The sequence below is a fragment of the Symphalangus syndactylus genome, chromosome 9, assembly GCF_028878055.3.
Source record: "Symphalangus syndactylus isolate Jambi chromosome 9, NHGRI_mSymSyn1-v2.1_pri, whole genome shotgun sequence".
Taxonomy (NCBI): domain Eukaryota; kingdom Metazoa; phylum Chordata; class Mammalia; order Primates; family Hylobatidae; genus Symphalangus; species Symphalangus syndactylus.
In genome coordinates this window covers 94,129,130-94,152,649 of record NC_072431.2, presented here as the reverse complement: position 1 = coordinate 94,152,649, position 23,520 = coordinate 94,129,130, and the positions used below count along the sequence as shown (strand labels likewise).

The 23,520-nt window shown below is 38.5% G+C and overlaps 1 protein-coding gene across 8 annotated transcripts in view; it reads right to left on the bottom strand.

Moving 5' to 3' along the window:
* The window catches only part of MATCAP2 (microtubule associated tyrosine carboxypeptidase 2), a 66,234-nt gene that overhangs the window by 4,689 nt on the left and 38,025 nt on the right, over positions 1-23,520 (bottom strand). For 4 of the 8 annotated variants that reach the window (XM_063608978.1, XM_055293422.2, XM_055293429.2 and 1 more), the window contains 4 exons: positions 7,170-7,313; positions 6,053-6,185; positions 4,870-5,175; positions 2,013-2,110 (listed from right to left, as the gene is read on the bottom strand). In XM_063608978.1, coding sequence (XP_063465048.1) covers positions 2,013-2,110; positions 4,870-5,175; positions 6,053-6,185; positions 7,170-7,313 — 681 coding nt within the window. Of the gene's footprint in view, positions 1-2,012; positions 2,111-4,869; positions 5,176-6,052; positions 6,186-7,169; positions 7,314-10,661; positions 11,812-23,520 lie in introns of those variants that run through there. The other 4 variants (XM_055293423.2, XM_055293424.2, XM_063608979.1 and 1 more) reach the window with 3 other exon arrangements.

Here is a 23,520-nt window from a genome sequence, read left to right as displayed (position 1 = left end):
CTACTCAGGAGGCTGAGGCAGGAGAATTGCTTGAACCAGGGAGGCAAAGGTTGCGGTGAGCCAAGATCGCGCCATTGCACCCAGCCTGGGCAACAAGAGCACAAACTCCGTCTCAAAAAAATAAAAAAATAAAAATAAAGAACTCATGTTCATATTATATTTTATTAAGGTTTTTAAAGTTTTACTATTAATATTATTTATTTGGTATTTATACCACTAAATGTAATCAAAATAGGTTTCTTGATATTGGTATGGTTTAATAATTCTTAAACTATTCTCGGTTTATTATAGGAAAGAGTAAATATACTGACATTGAGAAACAAGGTTCTCATTTTAAGAGATGGTAAATACAAATATGGAATGGCAGAGGAGGTGTGAAAGAATCTTGTAGGGTCTGATGTGAATTGCAGTGCCCTTACGATTTAACAAATAGATATGATTTGCTCACTGAAAAGTTCTAGAAGCAAGAGTACCCCAGTAGCAAGGAACACACCAAGACCTCAGCTCCTGTTTTTAAAATACCAATTGAAAGCAAACAAGACTTCATTAGAGAAATGGCTGATCTGAGATTTGGGTAGGAAAAGTACAAACTCTGCCCAGACATTTTACTGTATCAGAAAACATGGAGACATGTTTAAGACACAGGCGCAGTCATGAAAAAGTTGAATAAAATAAATTAAGTCCAATTAAGTCCATAATAATACTACAAAAACGGGGAGAGACAAAGAAATATAAAAGAATTAGAAGATCTCTATTTTGTTACCACCGGGGTAATTGATTCGGGAAAAGATCATCAAGGGTTAGTAGGGAATAGTCCATTCATAAATATCACCCCAAAGACTATTTACTAATACAATGGGGGAAAGGTACTTTTACAATGGGGAGATCTGGTGGTCACTAACTTAACCCAGGTGATCAAACACCCAGATGATCAAATGGAGCAAAATGACACGTACTTTCTAATGTGATGCAATGGGAAATACTTATGTAGTATTCTTGGCAAAAATGTCTAACCTGAATCTCATCAGAAGGAAACAATCTGATAATTCATATTGTAGGAATTCTCAAGAAAACTGTGCCAATCTTTTTTTTTTTTTTCTTTTGAGACAGGGTCTGGCTCTGTCTCCCAGGCTGGAGTGCAGTGGTACGATCATGGCTCCACTGCAGCCTTGACCTCCTGGGCTCAAGTGATCCTCCCACCTCAGCTTCCCGAGTAGCTGGGACTAAGGTGTGTGCCACCATGCCCGGCTACTTTTTTAAATTTTTTGTAAGGACAGGGTTTCCCCATGTTGCCCAGGCTGCTTTCAAACTCCTGGCCTCAAGTGATCCTCCTGCCTCAGCCTCCCACCTCAGCCTCCCAAAGTGTTGGGTTTGCGGGCGTGAGCCACCTCGCCCAGCCCGAGTCTTAACAATGTCATGAAAAAAAAAAAAAAAACAGAAAGAATGAGGCAAGGGGAGACTATCACAGATTAAAAGAGATGAAAGATTATAACCAAATGCAATGTATAAATCTTGATTGGATCTTAGATCACAAAAAAAGGAGCTACAAAGGACATTTTAGAGGCACTTTGGAAAATTTGAAGTGGACTGTATTTTAGATGTTATATTTAATCAATAATAAATTTCTTAAACAAAATCATATAGTAATGTCAGAAAATATCCTGTTCTTAGGAGATATTATGGGGGGAAGTGTTACAGGTGCAGCTTACTTCAAAATGCTTTTATAGTTTTCAGAAAATGCTTTTTAGAAAAATATGTATACACAAATAAAAATAAAACAATATGTATTCCCAAATTTCCTATTCCTTTATCTCTTATTGACCAAAAAGAAATTTTACAATTTGGTTCTATTACAGAACCAGATTTCTTCCCTCTTGATATGACATAAAGAAAATTTGTTCTGACAATAAAGTAAAAATAGTGTGAAGCTAAGTCTTATTTAATGCTAAGCTTGAGTGAGGGGAATGCTGATCTGGTGTGGTCGGGGACTATGTGCCATGGCTTCTACTCACCTTCCCGAGAGCAGTCAGCAGATGGAAGTCTATGGTATCTCTGTATCGGAGGATTTGAAGAATTCCATCCAAGTATACCTGGTCTTTACTAAAACACCCTGGAGGAACCAGAATAGTGTTTACTTTCTGATGTTTAGAAAAATTACTAAGTAGATATCAACCCATTCCATTTACTGTAGGAATCAGTCCTGTATTAAAAATATTCTAGTTTGCCAACATTTATTTTTATTTTTATTTAACTATCTTCATTACATAAAATGTCAGGTCTTGGGAAGTGCCAGGATGGTATGCAGACTAGAACCTTAAGAATTCCTTCTCCTCACACATCCTCACCATTATTAAAATAACAATTCTTTCCTCACTATAGAGACTGGTAATTTTAAACATATGAGTCTTATGATTATCCCACCTTCCCCTACTCCCACGATTCAGTCGTAACTCCCATTGTGCACTGAAGGCATCTGAGTGGGGAGGCCTGAGCAGGATAATTTTAAAGCAGGTACATCTCAATAAAGGTAGTGGAGAGATGCAGGATTTTAGAAACTCCTGGAATTTAGAATATTAATAATCCTTCCCCTCCATTAAACAAAAACAAACTATGGTTTTAAAGCATAAATTTTGACATCAGTTCCTCTCTACGTAAGCAACTAGAACTAGATTTTGGAGAGCATGTAGGTTTAAAAAATAGAAAAAATAGATAAAGACATGAAAAGTAGAATATTTCATGAATCTGAACCTAGTTAGAAAAGGATGTTCTGTTTACACAGTAAACCTTTTTCCCATCCTGACATAATTTGTGTAATTTAAAAAAAAATTTTGCTCTATTAAATTAATTAAAATTCTACCACATGGAGTCATATATTAAGGAATTATTGTTAACTTAGTTAGGTATGCTAATAGCATGAGGATGATTTAAAAAGTTCTCCAAATCAGAGATGCACATTGAAATATTTATGGGTAAAGGGACACGATGTTGGAATTGGCTTTAAAATAGGAAAACAAATTTGGAAGAATAGATGAACCACAGTTAGAAAATGTTGATAATAGCTATGATCAGGTAATGTATTACTGGAATTCAGCATATTAATCATTCTTTTGTATACATTTGAAATTTTCCATAATAAAACATGAAAAACACAAAAGTATGTGAAAAAAAGAAAAAAGGGACTAGTCTAAAAATGGTAAGCCTCCACGGGGTGGGTATCAAAGGCAACATGGAAGCCCTGTGCATCTGGGTACAGAGTACTAAAATCCAGGCAAAGGAATCTAAAAAGAACACTCAAAAATGCCCTTGAAAAAAAGAGTACAAATTAAGAAACATTTGTTTAAAAGTCATTTTGAATTTCAGGTTAGTTCAGTATATCAACAAATTTTCTTCTAAGAGTATTGAGAAGAGTATTCTAAGAAATGGCAGACACGTTGCTTATCTGAAATTCCGCCTGGAATTGGCTATGCACACATGAAAGACAGAAGAGAGATGTCCTTCTCTTTCCTGCTTCCTATCTTACCTGCTTCTGGCTCTAAGGCACTACGCTGTCATAGGATTACAACACTAGTATGAAATGTTAATGTGGGCTGTGCTAGCAACATAACCATCACTAATTTGAGTAAGTATTTACCAAGCTCCAAATAAATAGTTTAAAAACACTCTTAGGCTGGGCGTGGTGACTCATGCCTGTAGTCCCAGCACTTTGGGAGGCTGAGGCGGTTGGATCACCTGAAATCAGGAGTTCAAGACCAGCCTGGCCAACAGGGTGAAATCCCGTCCCTACTAAAAATACAAAATTAGCTGGGCATATTGGTGCATGCCTTCAGTCTCAGCTACTTGGGAGGCTGAGGCAGGAGAATCACCTGAACCCAGAAGGCAGAGGTTGCGGTGAGCCAAGATCGCACCATTGTACTCCAGCCTGGGTGACAAGAGTGATACTCCATCTCAAAAAAAAAAGTAGAGACTGCCTCTCTAGATTCTGCCTCTCTGGGCAGGGCATCTCTGAAAGAAAAGCAGCAGCCCCACTAAGGGGCTTATAAAACTCCCATCTCCCTGGGACAGAGCACCTGGGGGAAGGGGCAGCAGTGGGCGCAACTTCAGCAGACTTAAACGTTCCTGCCTGCCGGCTCTGAAGACAGCAGTGGATCTCCCAGCACAGTGCTCGAGCTTTGCTAAGGGACAGACTGCCTCACAGCAATAAAATGATCAAAATATTGATACATGCTACAACATGAATGAATTTTGAAAACATCATGCTAACTGAAAGAAGCCCACCACAAAAAAATCACATATTAGATAATTCTATTTATATGAAATGTTCAAAATAGGTAAATCTAGAGATTAAAAGAACACCAAAAGCAGTTGCTTAGAGCGGGAGAGAGGGGAGGAAATGCGGAATGAATGCTAATGGGTATGGGTTTCTTTTGAGGTAATGAAAACATTCTGGAATTAGACAATGGTGATGGTTGCACAACTCTGAATATTCTAAAAATCACTGAACTCCACATTTTAAATGAGTAAATTGTATGGCATGTGAATTATATCTCAGTATAGCTGTTTTTAAAAAGTCAAAGACAGAGAAAGCAAAAAAAGAAAAAAAATGTTAACAATAAGTGAATCCAGATGAAGGGTAGATGGGTGTTCATTCTAACATTCTTTCCATATTCTATAGGTCTGAGATTTTTCAAAATTGAGCTGGGTAAAAATAATGCTAAGAAAATGTGGTTTGGGAAAACCAATTCTGACCTCAGGTAACAAAGGTTTAATTTTTTAAGTAAGTGAATTTTGTGATTCAGGGATTAGGATATAAACAAAATCACTAGACAACTAGTCAGTAAGTCAGAAAACCTACAGTTAAGGGACACCCACCTGGTTGGGAAGTATCAGTCCATCCCCTCTTGGCCCGTACACAATAATCCCATCTTGTATTGGGGTCCTTGACAAACCTGCCAATATCTTTGAAGAGTTCACAAAAAGACATTTGGCTGGCTTGATAAACAGTGTAGTAGAGGAGGGCAGCTCTCCATAAAAAAGGGTCTTTTCTAAACAGAACACTGTGAATGCTTGCTAGTCCTTCCTCTGTGGGATTATTTGGCTTTAGCTCATGTTTTTTACGTCCAGTCCAACTGTTCCATGGCTGCTGGAGGTTGTTAATACCTCGAAAATAATGTGTACCTATGGAGAAGAAAAGTTACACGAATAAGAAGAAATGCCATTCTTGTTTTAATTCTTCCCCCAAAGTTAGATTCCATCAACAATTCTAAAACCAGCCGGGCGCGGTGGCTCATGCCTGTAATCCCAGCACTTTGGAAGGCCAAGGCAGGCGGATCACTTGAGTTCAGGAGTTGGAGACCAGCCTGGGAAACATGGTGAAACATGTCTACCAGAAATACAAAAAATTAGCCAGGTGTGGTGGTGTGTACCTGGGGTCCCAGCTACTCAGGAGGCTGGGGTGAAGAGGATCACTTAAGCCTGGGAGGCAGAGGTTGCAGTGAGCTGAGATCCTGCCACTGTGCCCAAGACTGGGCGATAGACCCAGATCCCATCTCAAAAAAAAATAAAATAAAATAAATTCTAAAACCAAATTAATGTGTGCCTACAAATCAAAACAAAGTAGAAAATGACCGGATCCTAACATCTCTTGGGTGTGAAGGAGTACACTGCCTTCAAAAGGATCACATGTCTCAAGAGAGGAGGTATAACCTTTATAACAATTTACTTTTTTAAAGAGAAGAATCACAGACTTGATATTTGAAAAGAACCTCAAAGATACCTTAATTCGACCCCCTCAGTTTAATGTAGGGGAAATCCAGAGCAGTTAAATGACTTTCCAGGTTCAATACACCTAAAAACTTCCCTTAAAAAACCTAATTTGAAATGAGACATAAATACATTAGCTTCAGTCCAAGTGAAGCTCATGACTTCTTGCTAAATTTTCTTCTACTAAGAAAATAAAATAAATACTACTAAGAAAAAACCCATTCTAAAAGAATATTTCTTTAGAGCTAATTCCTGATATTACAAATAAACAAATGGAAAGGATAGCACCTACCTATTTCATGCCTCAGCATTCCCTCCAGCCAATGCTCACGTGCAGTAGACACATTGATGGTCAGAGTCGGACATCCATTTACTACAGTCATTGACGCTCGGGAAAGCAGGTCCTCAGTGAGATGAACTACAATCTAAGGGGCAAGAGAAAAAGTACACAGACATAAGACAAAACATAAAGGTAAGGGGAGAAGCTTTCGCAGAAAACAATGGGCCTATAAATTAACACTGTTTTTTGTTTATAACCACCTTAAATCTCCCAGAAACCAAGATGGAATGTGCAGCCAAATCACCTGTGACCCTTCTAATTTTGACCCTTTGGGAGCTCAAGAACCTTCCATGAGTTTAAGGGAAAGTAGATGGCTGTGCTGAGGAAGACACCAAGGACTTAAAATTGTAAATTTTAAGTGTCGTAAATACGCTCCCTGGCTAAACTGATGCAGAAGAAGATACAGATGCCAGAATCCAGCTCGTTGCCAGCGCCAAGGCTTTGAGACTGACCACTAAGAAGACTAATAAGAGAGGCTTCTGGGGCAAATCTCTTCATTAGCAATTTTCATAAAGTAATTCATCTAATCCCACAAGTTATACAGAAATGGCAGTAAGAAGAAAAACAAAAAGGCACTGAACACATCAAAACAACTCAATGCAACAGGAACTTAAGACTTATAGTATTGAGTAAGAAATCTGGGCGACTAATTTAATGACTAAAATAGTTGGGAAAACAAAATCTACAGAAAAGAACTATGACTAGGCTGGGCACAGTGGCTCATGCCTTTAATCCCAGCACTCTGGGAGGCCAAGGCAGGCGGATGACCTGAGGTCAGGAGTTCGAGACCAGCTTGGCCAATATGGCAAAAACACTGTCTCTACTAAAAATACAAAAATTAGCTGGGTGTGGTGGCTGGTGCTTATAATCCCAGCTACTAGGGAGGCTGAGGCAGGAGAATCACTTGAACCCGGGAGGCAGAGGTTGCAGTGAGCTGAGATTCACCACTGTACTCCAGTCTGGGCGACAGAGCGAGACTCCATCTCAAAAAATAAAATAAATAAAATAAAATAAAATAAACTACGACTGTCACTGGCAGTAACTCCTTGTGTTCACTCGCAATTCATACCTCCCCTAGGCAGCCTTCCTTCATCATGTACTTCCTAACATGACTCCAGATTCGAGTTTTAGAGAGCAAGCTACCACCAGTGGCTTGTTCAAATTTTTCATAACTTCCGTATTTCTGTAAAGTCAGTTCCATAATATTGATAGACTGTAAAAGAAAGAGAGATAATGAAAGTAAACAGCCTCATATTACTTTGAGATGTCATAAGCTATGTTATTTATTGTGACCTATTCTAGGTTTATTGATTTCCAAATTAAACTGCAACTGAAGTGCCAAACTTTTCTAATTCTAAACAACTTCCACTCATTTTCGCAAATTTTACAAATGCCTGTACACTTTAGCAATACGAACTCTTCCCCTGTGTTCGTTTCTCCTTAACGTGCTGACAGAGGGCTCAAGAACTGCGTATCTCAAGTGCTAACATCTGATAGGCCGAGAAGCTGGGGAGAAGGGCTCCCCGGCTTCTCTAAGATAATTTGGTGGTTTGGCAGGAGAACTCAGAGTGGAAGGTATGTCTCCACGCAAGTCAATAGATTACCATTGCCCTTGGAAGGAAAAAAAAATTTCAAAATTTTAAGAACACACATAAGAATCAATCAGTCTGACCCCAAAAACTATTGAAATAAAAATTTAAAAAAAATTTTTTTAAAGAATCGGCCAGGCACGGTGGCTCATGCCTGTAATCCCAGCACTTTGGAAGGCTGAGGCAGGCGGATCACTTGAGGCCAGGAGCTCGAGACCAGCCTGGTCCACATGGTGAAACCCTGTCTTTACTAAAAATAGAAAAAAATAGCCAGACATGGTGGCACATGCTTGTAATCCCAGCTACTTGGGAGGCTGAAGCAGAAGAATCCTTGTACAACCCAGGAGGCGGAGGTGGTGGTGAGCCAAGATCGCGCCACTGCGCTCCAGCCTGGGCAACAAGAGCGAAACTCCATCTCAAAAAAAAAAAAAAAAAAAAAAAAGCGATCAGTCTTCTGCAACAATCTATCTATTTTCCTGGGCTACTCTTTGGCAGAAAACAAATTCTCAACATTAATAAAAATACCTTTATCTTTCAGTCAAGGCAGGATATTAGCTACTTTTCATTCTTCATAAATTTTTACAGCAAAGGAATAAGAAAGTTGAGATATTTTTTCACATACGCACAAATTAACACACATATGCAGAATGGAGAACTAAAAATAACTGGTAAGGAATCACAAATTATCAGTATCTATGGGAAAGTCATAGAAAGGAACACCTGAGGAAAAAGAAAATTGCTTTTCAAAGGCCTTTTGGGAAAAAAAGCTAAAAAATTCAACTCTATCTTACATGAATTGTGTAAGAACCTAGGGAATTCATATACATGTCATATAAAGCCTGTAGTTTCTGAACTGTCAGACTAGTAAAGAGATTACATGTACAAGCTCTGGAGTTGATGCCATGGCTCTGTCCTCTTCTGGCTGTGCTATCATGAGCAAGTCACTAAACTTGTTTATTACTGATTATTATTATTATTAGACTAGTCCAGTGCAGCAGTGAGAAAAGGGAAAAGAGTAGAACAAGGAGTTTGACCTGTAACTGATGTGAACAATCAATTGAGATAACTCACTACCTTCTGACTGGCCTCAGCCTCCTCATTTGTAAATGAGGATAACAATAATAACATCTACTTCATGGTTTTATTGAGAAAATTTAGTTAACCTTTGTAAAACATGGTGTCTGTGACATAATAAGTAGTCAATACATATTATCTATTGTATCATCATCGGTATGTTACCACTGAGGACTAAACTCTGATCTTTGTTTTCCTCTCTTGCCCAAATTCCTATCTAAAGGGCCTGCAGGCTCATGCCCTTTAAACCATAAAATCTCATAAGATGAGTCTTATTTAACCCTATATAGTGTGGCTTACTTTCCAACCTGACTCTGGCATAACATCACAAGACTGATAAAGGAAATAAAAATATTTTATCCCAAAATATGTTTCTTTGCCATATTTTGAAATGGCCCTGCAAAGCTCTTTTGTGGGGGTAAATTCTGCATCTGTTGAATCTCTATAACATAACTAGATCTTCCCCTTTCCAGGCCCTCCCAGTCCTGAAGACATTAACTGAGAGTCTAGCACCTTTTTAATGTATTTATTTTTGTTTCTCTGGATACAGTATCTTGCTCTGTCACCCAGGTCGGAACACAGTAGCGTGATCATGGCTCACTGTAGACTCAACCTCCTGGCCTCAAGGGATCCTCCCATCTCAGTCTCCTGAGTAGCTGGGACAACAGACATACACCACCATGCTGGCTAATTTTTAAAATTTTTTGTAGAGACAGTCTTGCTGTGTTACCCAGGCTGGTCAATTCCTGGCCTCAAATGATCCTCCCACCTCCATCTCCCAAAGTGCTGGGATTACAGGTATGAGTCACCATGCCCAGTCTCTAGCACCTTTTATTTTTATTTTTAATTAAAAAAAAAATAGAGACAAGGTCTCACTATGTTGCCCAAGCTAGTCTTGAACTCAAGGTCAAGTGATCCTCCCATCTCAGCCTCCCAAAATGCTAGGATTATATGTTTAAAAGGGTTGAATAAGAAACATTTGTCATCTATTATCTCTAAGGGTGGCCACCTATGAGACTTCATCTATGTAATAAGAACCTTGGTCTCTAGACTCCCTTAACTTAAACCAAACATTCCTTTCTATTGATTCCAGGTTTTCAGATAACTCTTTCAGTCAACTGCCAATCAGAAAATCTGAATCCACCTATATCCTGTAAGCCCCCTCTTTGAGTTGTCCTATCTTTTTAGACCAAACCAATGCATTCCTCACATGTATTGATTGAGACATAAGATGTTTCCCTAAAATGTATAAAACCAAGCTGTAACCCAACCACCGTGGACACATTTTCGCAGGACCTCTTGAGACTATGTCTCAGGCCATGGTCCTTCATATTTGTCTTAGAATAAACCTTTTTTTTAAAGTATTTTTACAGAGTTTGTCAACACCATTCTCTATAAATAACACCACTGTAGATAACATGCCTGACACAAAAATTACAAAAAAGCTCACATACTGCAAGTCATAATTCAACACATATATCACTAATTGAAAAATATACATTACTAATAAACTAGGCATGTATCATTAAGTTATCATAATAAGAAATGGCTTCAATAGGCTTTGCCTGGCTTCTGGTCCCAAAACTGTTACTGAAAGCCTTGCTATTCAAAGTATAGTCTGGAGGCCAGCAGCACTAGCGTGGCATGGGAACTGGTGCCAAAGGCGGAATTTTGGCCCCTTACCACCTTCATGCCTCTTGATTCAGAATCTGCATTTTAACAAGATCCCCAGGTGATTCAAGTGCATGTAAAATGTGAGAGGGATTTCAGAGAAGGGCAAATACAAGTGCTCCAGAAGCTGATTAATTCATATGACAACTAAGACAATTAAAAGCACAAATTAGCATATAATTAAAAACCCGTTTTAGCAGATTAGCAGATACTTTGCATACACTAACCTAATAGTCTCAGTTATCCATGTATCAAAGAGTGAGAAGAATGTGACAAATGTGGCCTGAAGAACTGCAGAAGAGAAGTGGTACCTTGTATTAATATATTGAACTGTGAAGACTTAAAAATGGTTAAAAATTATCTCTAAGAAATATTATGATTTCTGCTTATAGATCTTTTTTTTTTTTTTTTTCTTGAAACGGAGTCTCGCTCTGTTGCCAGGCTGAGGTGCAGTGGCGTGATCTCGGCTCACTGCAGCCTCCACCTTCCAGGTGTTGACCAGGTTGTTCTCAAATTCCTGAGTGATTCTCCTGCCTCAGCCTCCTGAGTAGCTGGGATTACAGGCATCTGCCATCATGCCCAGCTAATTTTTGTATTTTTTAGTAGAGACGAGGTTTCACCATGTTGGCCAGGCTGGTCTCCAACTCCTGGCCTCAAGTGATCCGCCTCTCTCGGCCTCCTAAAGTTAGTGCTGGGATTATAGGCATGAGCCACCGCGCTTGGCCTGCTTATAGGTTTTTTAAAGCATGTACTTAATTTCAGATAAAATTATAATAGCTTTTCTAAGGCATATGCTTACTCGGTAGGAAAATGTGGTTATCTGGTTATTTCTTGTAGCAAATATAAAAGTCTAGAGAATTATGAAAAACTTAAATACATGTGTTCCTTGTTATCACAGATCATAGAATGGATGACTAAATTAAAGAATGAATAAAAGCAGTGGGATTTTTGTTTGTTTCTTTGCTGAAGGAATGCAATTCTTCTATCACAATGGTACATAACAGCATATCACCTCCTTTGTTTCATCTTGACTTGCATGGCACCATCATAGTGTCAACACTTAATGGGAGCTACATCAATGTTCCTAAAAGGCAATCTTAATATTAAGCTTTAAATATTACATTATATTCAATCACTCTTCTCTGAATGTCTAGCCTTTCATTATCTTTATTGATTCTTTTCTTCATCAGTTTTTCAACTGGTCCAACACAGACAGACATGTCAGTGATCTGCAGCATCCTTCACTGATCCTAAGAAGTAACCTCCCCGCATCTGCATTATAATATCCCACAGCATAGAGATAGCGACAGTAGCTGAATTGGTGGAAATAAGTTCAAGCTTGAAGAAAGAAATCACATTGAATGGCAATGAGTCAATCACTTCATCAGTGAATATTTTTGTTTTACAATGATTTCTGCTTCCTTATACAACTTCTTAACTGCAGGCCACAGATATTTTGAGTCTAATCCCAATTTTGGAAAAGGGAAACAGTAGCTTTAAAAGGCACAAGGAAGCTTGGAGGAATATACTGAAAGGCTGAAGTTCATGTCTGGGAATCAGATGATTAGATGGGTTGCACTGATGTTTATTATTTGTATTTTTCAGAAGTTTTAAAATTCCTCACAATATGTAATATATTAGGAATGGTCTAGAATTTACCTTAGATTCCTTAAGACACTAGCTTTCAACTTTTGTTTTTAGCAGAACTTTTTTTCAGACAAAAAAATATGATCAGAAGTAAAAAGTCATTTTATTTTAAAAGGGAGAAAAAAGGTAGTTTATCTGCTCCCCCTAGAGTTCAGAGAATCAATGTTTACACCACTTGAAGAATCAGGCATTCACACACATCCACATGGGTAATACTTTTAGAGGCAATAAATTTCATGTCAAACCTCTCTCTTCTCCATTATATCATCACTTATGTTAATAAGAAAACTACATCTCCTAATATATAACTCCAAAGAAAAAGAATGGATAAGAAGAAAAAAAGAGATGTGATAGATTGCATTCCGGGATATATGGTTCCCTTACTTGAAGTCCTATAGCCAAAGGTAGACTCCTGATTGTAATACATCATGGGAAATGCATGTTTTCATTTTCTGCATTGCTATAATCTGAATATTTATGCCCCACCCACATTCTTATTTTGAAATCCTAACCCCCAAGGTGAGGGTATTAGGAGGTAGGGCCTTTGGAAAGTGATTAGGTCATTAGGGTAGAACCTTCATGATTGTGATTAGTGCCTTTATAAAAGAGGCCCCAGGGCTCTTTTACTACTACAGTGGCTCATGCCTGTAATCCCAGCACCTTGAGAGACCAAGGTGGGATGATCACCTGAGGCCAGGAGTTCAAGACAAGACCTGTGCAACATCTGCCTCTAAATAAAAGTTGCCCCAAAGAGCTAGCTAGCCCCTTCCACCATGTGAGGACACACAGCCTTCTAAGGTGCCTTCCATCAACTAGAAAGTGGGTTCTCATCAGACACCAGATCTGATGGTGCCTTGATTTTGGACTTCTCAGGCACCAGAACCATGAGAAATAAATTCTGTCATTCATAAGCTACTCAGTTTATGGTATTTTGTTACAGCAGCCCAAATGCATTTTTTGGACTAAGACATGCATTTCCTGGAAAATGGTCTAGAATTTACCTTAGATTCCTTAAGACACTAGCTTTCAACTTTTGTTTTTAGCAGAACTTTTTTTCAGACAAAATCTCATAGAACTCCCCCTTAAACTTTAATTGTCTGTTAGAAAATATTTCAGTGTTTGTGGAAGCACTAAAACACACAATGTTTTCGTGGAGTATAGTTTGTAAAACACTACATAGGTCTTTTTTTTTTTTTTTCTGAGATGGAGTCTCATCCTGTTGTCCAGGCGGTAGTGCAATGGCTTGATCTCAGCTCACTGCAACGTCTGCCTCCCAGGTTCAAGCGATTCTCCTGCCTCAGCCTCCCAAGTAGCTGGGATTACAGGCACCTGCCACCATGCCCAGCTAATTTTTGTATTTTTAGTAGAGATGGGGTTTTACCATGTTGGTCAGGCTGGTCTTAACTCTCTTTCACCCTTGTTCTCGCAGTCATACTAAAATACTGCAGAACACCACCACATGAACGTTTAGCAGGTCCCTAAGCTGAGGAGCCTGGACCAGGAAGCTTCAGAAATCAACTCTCAGGAAGTCAAGACCCTGAAGACTCCAGTAGAGAGATGACTCCTTATACCTGTCTTCAGACCAATCTTAAGCCTGGATCTGGTGCTTCTTAATCATGGATGAGTAATTTTTTTGTTTGTTTTGGAAACAGTCTCCCTCTGTCGCCCAGGCTGGAGTGCAGTGGTGTGATCTTGGCTCACTGCAACTTCCACCTCCCAGGTTCAAGCGATTCTCCTGCCTCAGCCTCCTGAGTAGCTGAGACCGCAGGTGCATGCTGCCACGCCCATCTAATTTTTTTTGTATTTTAGTAGAGACAGAGTTTCACCGTGTTGCCCAGGCTGTTCTCGAACTCCTGAGCTCAGACAATCCGCCTGCCTCGGTCTCCCAAAGTGTTACAATTATAGGTGTGAGCCACCGTGCCCAGCCATGGGTAAGTAATTTTTACAAAGATACATGAGCTCTGTGGAGAACTGTGACGTTCCAAGGAAATGGGAAGCATTACCCTGAAAACGCAAATGAAGAACATACCTCTGAAAGAATATTAGGTTAAACCAGATGACACTGCCATCTTTGTAGGTCAAAATGATTAAATATGAATAATTCAAAATGGTCCAACCTAATACATTCTGCAGGAAACCAATAAAATTTTAGAAAGTAAAAGCTTCATCTTACAAATTAATAAAACCAATAATAATCTTCAAAAATTTTCTTAGAGGCCAGGCATGTTAGCTTAAGCCTCCCAGCACTCTAGGAAGCCAATGTAGGAGGACCACTTGAGGCCAGGAGTTTGAGTTCAAGACCAGCCTGGTCAATATAATGAGACCCTGTAGGAGAGGAGAGGAGAGGGGAGCAGAGGGGAAGGGAGGAGAGAGGAGGGGAGGGGAAGGGTGGGGGGAGGGGAGGCGAGAGGGGAGGGGAAGGGAAGGGAGGGAAGGGAAGGAAAGGGAAGGAGAGGGAGAGGGAGAGGGAGAGGGAGAAAGAGAAGGAGAGGGAGAGGGAGGGGGAGGTGGAAAGGAAGGAAAGAAGAGAAGAAGGAAGGCAGGAAGGAAGGAAAGAAAAGAAAAAAGAAAAGAGAAGGAAGGAAAGAAAGTAAAGAAGGAAGGAAGGAAGGAAAGAAGGAAGAAAGAAAAGGAAAGAAAAGAAATTAAAATGTTTAAAGAAGTATAAAAAATTATCTTAGGAAAAGAGAAAAAAGGTCAAAATGAGAGAGAAAGTGAGACATGTGAAATGCATATGGCCAATATTAAGTCTGTTAATTATAAAAATGAATAAAAGAAAACTAAAATAAATTGTTCAGAGAAATACTCAAAATTAAGGCAACTTTTCTTAGCGATAAAAAGACCTGAGTAAAACTGATCAGATGGCCACTTCAGATCATTGGTTGCCTGGGGACAGGGTTCAGGGAAAGAGAGTGACCGCAATATATACCTAAAATGAGTAAATTTTATTGTCTGTAAATAAATAAAACTATTTTCTTAAAAAATGCCATTATTTCTAGGTAAGTTAATAAGAAGAGAAGCACTCTGAGACACATCAGGATGTGTAGAATAACCTGCACTGAAAAAGAAATGCTCTCCTCTGAACAGCTCACTAACTAGCCTCGTTCCCACAGGCTCTAGGCAAAAAGCTCCCTAGAGTAAATGACTAACAAAACTGTTTATCTGAAATAAAAAAGTCCAATAAGGAACAATCTAAATATTCAAGTTAATTACTATACACCTATTATATGAAAAATATGCAGGCACTGAAATTGATGCTGACATAAAAAATGTTGATGGTTTTTAATGATATGAGAAAATGTTTATGATAAGTGAAAGTGCATTGACCACAATTATGATCATTAAGCATGGGAAAAGAAAAATACTCTCAAAGGTCAATAGTGGTTACCTGTGGGTGGTAGAATTATGGGATTCTTATTCTCCACACTTTTCTAAGTTTTTATACTGAATATAAACTACTTTTCTAACTGGAAAAACAAATGGTTAAGTGCCTTCTACTTTGGAATCTCCTGGCCTTGCTATTCACTATCTAATTACCTTTTCCCACTTGCCAGGTAGGTATTGATATCCCTTCTCTGGAGTATTTGCATTTAACAAAGAAACACATGAAATTGTTTTCAAATCTTAAAAATTCAACTGATATTTTTCTATAATAGATTTTTAGGTAGGGATGATTGTTAGCAGGAAAACAGTTGGTATACTTTGCATTCTTGAGGTTAACTCATAGAACAGACAGCCACTTCCCTAAAAATCTAGCCCAGATTTGCCCATAGATATCAAATATATTCTTTGCTTCCTTCCAACTCTAAGAATAGCGACATAAGTAGAAAGCAATGTAACATTACAAATTTTCATAAATCAGTTTTAAAATTCCTAGAACCAGAACATCTTAATGTACACACACCTATCCCTATTGTCCAGGTCTCAGCCTCCTAGTCTGCATGAATCTGACTTTGGACCTTTCCTTTGTGTACATCTTAAAATGTACTTGGCCAACTCCTCCATTACCATGTTAGAAAATAGTATAACGGAATCCACTTGAGTTCCACAAGACACACTGTCAGGTAGGATAACACTTCTTGCTAAAACTGATGTGAAACAAGCAATCAAATACATTTTTGCCTTTTTAAAAACATTGAACAAAAAACCCCATATTTTTACTAAATTATTATCTCTATTCACAAATCAATCATTTCTGAATCTTTCCCTCTTTATAGAATGAGAATATATTTTTAAATTTTAGAAAAATTTTTCTTCACCAGAAGCATACAGTTGAAGAGAATATTTTAAATAAAGCTTTGCATATCTTATAGACATAAAAACAAATTGATTTTCAGAGACCTAGAATCTACAGCAAAGAGGAAATAAAAGCAAAATGAGTAATTGTTCCACGTGAAGGAAATGGTCCTCCCTCTCTCCTCATCTGAATGTCACTTACAATGCCACACAAAATAGAATAGCACCATTATTCATATTACAGATCTGTCATCTCAGGATCCTGAAGCACTTTTATTCTCCACTATTAAAATTAGAACAGTATGTAATCAAATTATTTTCAACCAATGGGGCTGGGACAATTGGATATCCACATTTAAAAGAATGGAGTTGGACCTCTATCCCATATTATATATAAAAATTAACTCAAAATGGATCCAAGACCTTAACCTCTTAAGAGCTAAAGCAATTAAACTGTTAGAAGCAAGCATAGGCATACATCTTCATGACCCTGGATTAGGCAATGGGATCTTAGATATGACACCAAAAGCACAAACAACAAAAAGACAAGCTGGACTTCATCAAAATTGTGCTTCAAAGGATACTATCATAAAAATAAAAAGTGACCCGAAGAATGGGAGAAAATGTTTGCAAATTTCATATCGGATATCTGAAACATATAAAGAACTCCTGCAATTCAATAATAAGAACAAATAACTCAACTGAAAAATTGGCAAAGGATCTGAAATAGGCAATTTTCCAAAGAGGATATACAAATGGCCATTATTAACCATCAAGGAATTGCAAATCAAAAGCACAATGAGACACCACTTCACTCCCACTGGGATGTCTATAGAAAAAAAAAAGGGTTGATGAGAATGTGGAGAAACTGGAATGCTCACATGCTGCTGATGGGAAACTAAAATGGTATAATCACTTTGAAAAACAGTCTGGCAGTTCCTTAAAAGGTTAAACATAGAGTAATTATATGTACTAACAAGTCCACTACTAGATGTGGACCCAAGATAACTGAAAACATTTGTCCATAAAAAATGTGTATACAAATGTTCATACAGCATTAACAGCCAAAAAGTAGAAACAATCCAAATGTCTATCAAATTATAAAAAAAAAAGAATGTAGTATATCCATACATGGAATATTATTCAGCAATAAAAAGTGCTGATGCATGCTAGAACACAGCATGGATAAACTTTGAAAACATTATGATAAGTGAAAGAAGCCAGTCACAAAGGACCACAAGGTATTGTATGATTCCATTCATATCGAATGTCCAGAACAGGCAAATCCAGAAAGTCAGAAAGTAGACTGGTGGTTGCCTAGGGCTGGAAGGTTGGTGAGATGGGCAACGATTGCTAATGGGTACAGTGTTACTTTTTGAGGTGATGAAATGTTCTAGAATTAGTGGTTATAGTTGCACTAAATATATTAAAAATATATTAAAAACCACTGAACTGTACTCTGTTTATTTTTATTTATTTTATTTTACTTTTTTGAGACAGAGTCTCACTCTGTTGTCCAGGCTGGAGTGCAGTGGCACGATCTTGGCTTACTGCAACCTCCACCTCCTGGGTTCAAGCAATTCTCCTGCCTCAGCCTCCTGAGTAGCTAGGATTATAGGTGCCTGCCACCACACCCAGCTAATTTTTATATTTTTAGTAGAGACAGGGTTTCACCATGTTGGTCAGGCTGGTCTCGAACTCTTGACCTCATGATCCACCCGCCTTGGCCCCCCAAAGTGCTGGCATTACAGGCCTAAGTCACCGTGTCTGGTCTATTTTATTGTTTATAAATTTTTTTAGTTTAGTTTTACATTGCAGGAAAACTGCATACTTTAGTATGACATGTGAATTGTATCTTAATAAAGCTATTTTTTAAAGGGAAGAGTAATCAAATAGCATAATTTAACATTGAAATCACTAATCCAGAAAAAAAATGTTTTCTATATAAAACTTTCAACACTGTCTTAGATAATAAAGTTTCTGAAAAATCTCAATATTTTGTTTAATGACAAACTTTTGGTTTATTTGCTGATTTTGTTTACTGTTTAGCATTCTGGAAACCTGACCGTCAATCATGTGCTAAAAAACTATCTCCCTTCTCAACTGCAGTTTTCACTCAGTGAAAAACTACATACAATGAGGACACCAATATGATAAGGGGTAGGATGATGCTGTGGAAAGACTAGAAGTCAGAAGACCTGGTTTTACATTGGGGCCCCACCATTTGCTGACTGTGTGCTCTTAGGTTTGTCCTTGTACCTTTCTCAGGTTTAGGTTCTTCACTGGCAAAGGGAGATTAAAATCTCTGCCCTATTTACCTCACAGAGTTGTGAAGACAAAATGAAAGCATGGAGGGTCTATGAATGTGCTTATTTCCCATATGACTGTAGAAAGTACTTAAGTTTTAACAGAAGATCACTGGGTTTTAATTTCAAAATTTAAGGTAATTGGTTTGCCCTCCAACTTTTTACTCAAGGTTATGTTTTTCCTGCCTTACTAGCTAATATACCACTCCAACTCTCCCTTCATTCCTCTCCTTTTCAGAAAATTCTAGAATCTAAAACTTTTCCCCCGCAAACAGAATAATCCCTAGGATCTCAGACAGTCCTTTTCTTTAAGCCAGTGTTTTCCAAACTTTCTTGAGGGAAAGCGGTCAACAAGATACTGTTTTTAAAAGGTTTCAAGGCCAAATTAGTTTGGAAAATATTAAACAAAAGACTCTTCTAAGCTTTTATTATGATACTATGTGTGGCGAATGTTGGAGATGAATATAATATTCTATGTCTTCCAACACGTATGGTTCCCTTTGCTTAGGTGGTGTTCCTCAGAACAGTCCGAAAATGGTTACTTCGGATAAGCATGGGATATATATACACACATATACATATTCTGGCTTTTCAAGCTTCTCAGAATGAAAAGCAAGATACTAAATGCGTTTTTCAATGCTGGTTATTGCTTCCTGGTAGCAAATTAGGTATATAAAGATTTGTGATTACTCAATCAGATCATTAGGCCTCCATTTAAGGTATTGTAGGCACAAACTAATGGGACAGTGGTAGTCACACACTAAAATCCCTTCAGCTGTAAGCAGCAATCACTGTGTAAAGCTACTGATTATAAGACATCTGGAAAAGGCAAAAGAAGAGCATATTTACATTCCAATGCTTTATAAAACACTGTGCTGGCCAAACAAAACATCTATGCAGGCTGAACTTGACCCCTGGGTCACAAATCTGGATCCACTGTTTATAAAGTATTTCACTACATTTTTAACATACCAGCAAAAGGGACCATTCATTTATCTAGCTATTCCTCACCTTCTATGTGCCAATCACTGTCACTTTTATGCAGTTTTATATTTTAGAATCTAAGTCCCTGTTCTACCATTAGACTGGCAGAGATGACATATAAACAGATCCAATGTAGTAATACTTTGATGGAATTATAAATAAAGTATTGTGAGATCATTGAAAAAAGGGAAATAGAAGTAGGGGATTAGAGGAAATAGAGGACATTCCATGCAAAAGGGGCTAATATCATCATAAGCATATAGAAACTAAAGAAAGTGAAATAGAGCTTGGTTTGACAAGACTGCAGGGTTCCCAGGATGGACAGGCACTGGGAAACTTGTTTATTCAGTGCCAGGAACTGCGCTTAATTCTGGGAATAGGTGAAATGAGAAAAACAAAGAAAAACACACTTCTCTCAAGGAGGTTGGTCTGCGGGTAAAGACAAACAAGAAACTGAAGGATGGTAACAGTGGATAAATGCTGTGACAGATATTTACGTGAGATGCTGTGGGAGAATACAGTTGACCTTGGTATAAGGCCTTGCAGGCCATGACAAAGATTTTGAACTTTATCCTAAATTATAAGGAGCGCTAAAGTTTTTTTGAAGAGGTGGGATGATCAAATTTGCATCGTAGGAAGACACTGACAGCAGTGTGGTGAGCAGGGGAGAGAGAGAAGGGAGCAAAAGTACTTTTGCCAACAATCCAGTTTTCTGTAACGTGAACTGCAGACTAGGACCAGATTGTAATAAAAAGAAACAAACCAAAATATTTCAAAATATTATATTCTACCTATGCAGAACCTAGAAAATAAATACATCTCAGACACTGACTATGCCTTCAATGAATGACACGGCCAGGCAAATTGTCACCTACAACTTATCTGACAAAGTTGTCACCTGCAACTTATCTGACCCTGCTTGCCTCCACACACCCACCCCACACCTTACACCCCTCTTGTATTCTCGGCCGAATTTCTGTGTTATCAGGGCTAGGGGTATTCTGGATGTATAAAAGGGTGAGTGGGAAAATAAGAGGGTAACTGCTACCAGGATAAGATATTTATAAATGGCTTAATACCGCAGACTATTCTTTCACCACCTGCAAGGGGAAAAGCAGATATTCAACCTGTTTTGTTGAAGAGACTTTGTTAAGGTAAGAACCTGAGAATGTACATGTTAATCAAATTTTCAAAGGCAAATCAACAAAGCCTTTCAATGAGTCATCAAGGTCATATCTTCTTCCAAGGACATATAATCTTATTGGGGAGTTTCCATCTCTGATCTGTAAAAAAATCTTTCTTGCTATTTAGGTTAAGAAATAACCCCAGTTCTCCGATCTAATACACAAAGTTACTATGGAACATACTAAACTCAAAATTTTAAAAACCTTGTAACTTCAGCGTATCTGTGAAAGGTTTGTGATTTGCTAAACAGAATATCATGTCACCTAGGAAAAGGTATAATTTAAAGAAGGCTTACTTTTTCCTCCCCTTCATTGTTTTGACAACCTGAGATCTACAAAGATAAAATAATATTTCAATACTAGTACAATTATAACTTAGCTTTAAAGAAATTTTACGTCAAGACATCCTATTAGTGAAGGCAACGTATTTCCAATTAAATTTTTTTCTATCAAAAAAGAAAAATGAACATTTGACTTGTTTTAAAGCACAAAAATGTAATATTATATATGTACCTATTATGTATGTGTTTTAATATAACAATGAATTGCCTATTCCATTCACACTATAAACGCTAAAATCAAAAGACTGTTTTCAGAGGATCACATTTAAGTCTTTGCCATACTAATCATTGATTCTAATAAAATGGAGCCTATGTTAAATAGAGCTGGTGAATCAGAGGTAGCAAAATGGCAATCCCAGGGGAAAATTTGGCCCACAGAGAGGTCTTCATTGGCCTGGACGGACTGTGTTTTTCTTTTCTTTTTTTTTGTTTTTTGAGACAGAGACTCATTCTGTCGCCCAGGCTGTAGTGCAATGTTGTGATCTTGGCTCACTGCAACCTCCACTTCCTGGGTTCAAGCAATTCTCTCAATCTTCATGTCAGCCTCTGAAGTAGCTGGGATTACAGGCATGCGCCAGCATGCCCAGCTAATGTTTGTATTTTTAGTAGAGACAGGGTTTCACTATGCTGGCCAGGCTGGTCCCAAACTCCTGGCCTCAAGCAATCCACCCACCTCGGCCTCCTGAAGTGCTGGGATTATAGCCATGAGCCACCATGCCCAGCCTCAGCCTGTGTTTTAACTGACTTGGGTATCAATGTTTACAAACTGGAAGACTTCATATAAAATTCAGGTTTCTACCTTCCCTTGAAAATCTCGCAGATACTGGTTCCAAACTGTGGCTCAAACGAAATAACTGCTCTCTGATTTCCAATTCACTACTGTACCCAGCCAGTTTCATTTACGATTTTTGCCCAGATCCTATAGGCATCTGAGTTTGTGAACCTATATACCATGACTATATAGTTTGCTAACCAAGGAAGATGAAAATCAGAATTTATTTCCTAACATAATGAAGTTGGTCCACATAGGTACTTACTTTTAAAATTTGAACTCTGGCTGGGTGTGGTAGCTCACGCCTGTAATCCCAGCATTTGGGAGGCCAAGGTGGGGGGATCACCTGAGGTCAGGAGTTCAAGACCAGCCTGGCAAACATGGTGAAACCCTGTCTCTACTAAAAGTACAAAAATTAGCTGGGCATGGTAGCACGTGCCTGTACTCCCAGCTACTTGGGAGGCTGAGGCAGGAGAATTGCTTGAACCTGGGAGGTGGAGACAGCAGTGAGCCAAGGCTGCATCATTGCACTCCAGCCTGGGTAACAGAGCAAGACTCTGGCTCATAAATAAATAAATAAATAAATAAATAAATAAATAAACAAAATATGAAGTCTATAAATGCAAATGCACTGCTATGCCATAGAGTGTTGTGTGCTATGTTGCTCTGGTGTAGGGAAAAAGAGGCTGTCAGAATCACAGTCCTTTCCTTCTCTCTATTTTGGCAAAATGACTGCCAAATAAGAATGAAACCTCTATTTTAAATATATCTGAGGTTTCCAATAACTCTACTAAGTTACTCTTGACAGCACAGAACTATTAACTTCCACTAAATTTAAGTAGTAAAAAAAAATTTAGGGCCGGGTGTGGTGGCTCATGTCTATAATCCCAGCACTTTGGGAGGCCGAGGCAGGTGGACTGCATGAGCTCAGGAGTTTGGAACCAGCCTGGGAAACATGGTAAAATCCCGTCTGTACAAAAAATACAAAAATTAGCCAGGGATGGTGGCACATGCCTAGAGTTCAGCTACTTGCAGGGCTGAGGTGGGAGGATTGCTTGCGCCCAGGAGGTTAAGGCTGCAGTGAGCCATGTTTGCACCACTGTACTCCAGCCTGGGTGACAAAGGGAGATTCTGTTAAAAAAAAAAATTAAGATACAATAACACAAGGAAAATAGTTTTTCCACTCAAATAGACATCTATCAATATCAAATTATACCCTAACTCTTAAACTATATGGTTGTGATGAAAATGCTTTTTTTGAGAAACATCAAACACTTTCTTAAAAATAAACTTTTCACCGGGTGCAGTGGCTCATGCCTATAATCCTAGCACTTTGGGAGGCCGAGGCGGGTGGATTACCTGAGGTCAGGAGTTCGAGGCCAGCCTGGCCAACATGGCAAAACCCTGCCTCTACTAAAAATACAAAAAAATAGCCGGGCGTGGCAGCGCACGCCTGTAATTCCAGCTACTTGGGAGGACGAGGCAGGAGAATCGCTTGAACCCAGGCAGCGGAGGTTATAGTGAGCTGAAATTGCACCACTGCACTCCAGCCTGGGCGACAGAGTGAGACTCCATCTTAAAAATTAAAAAAAAAGAAAAAAGAACTTTTCTTGCAG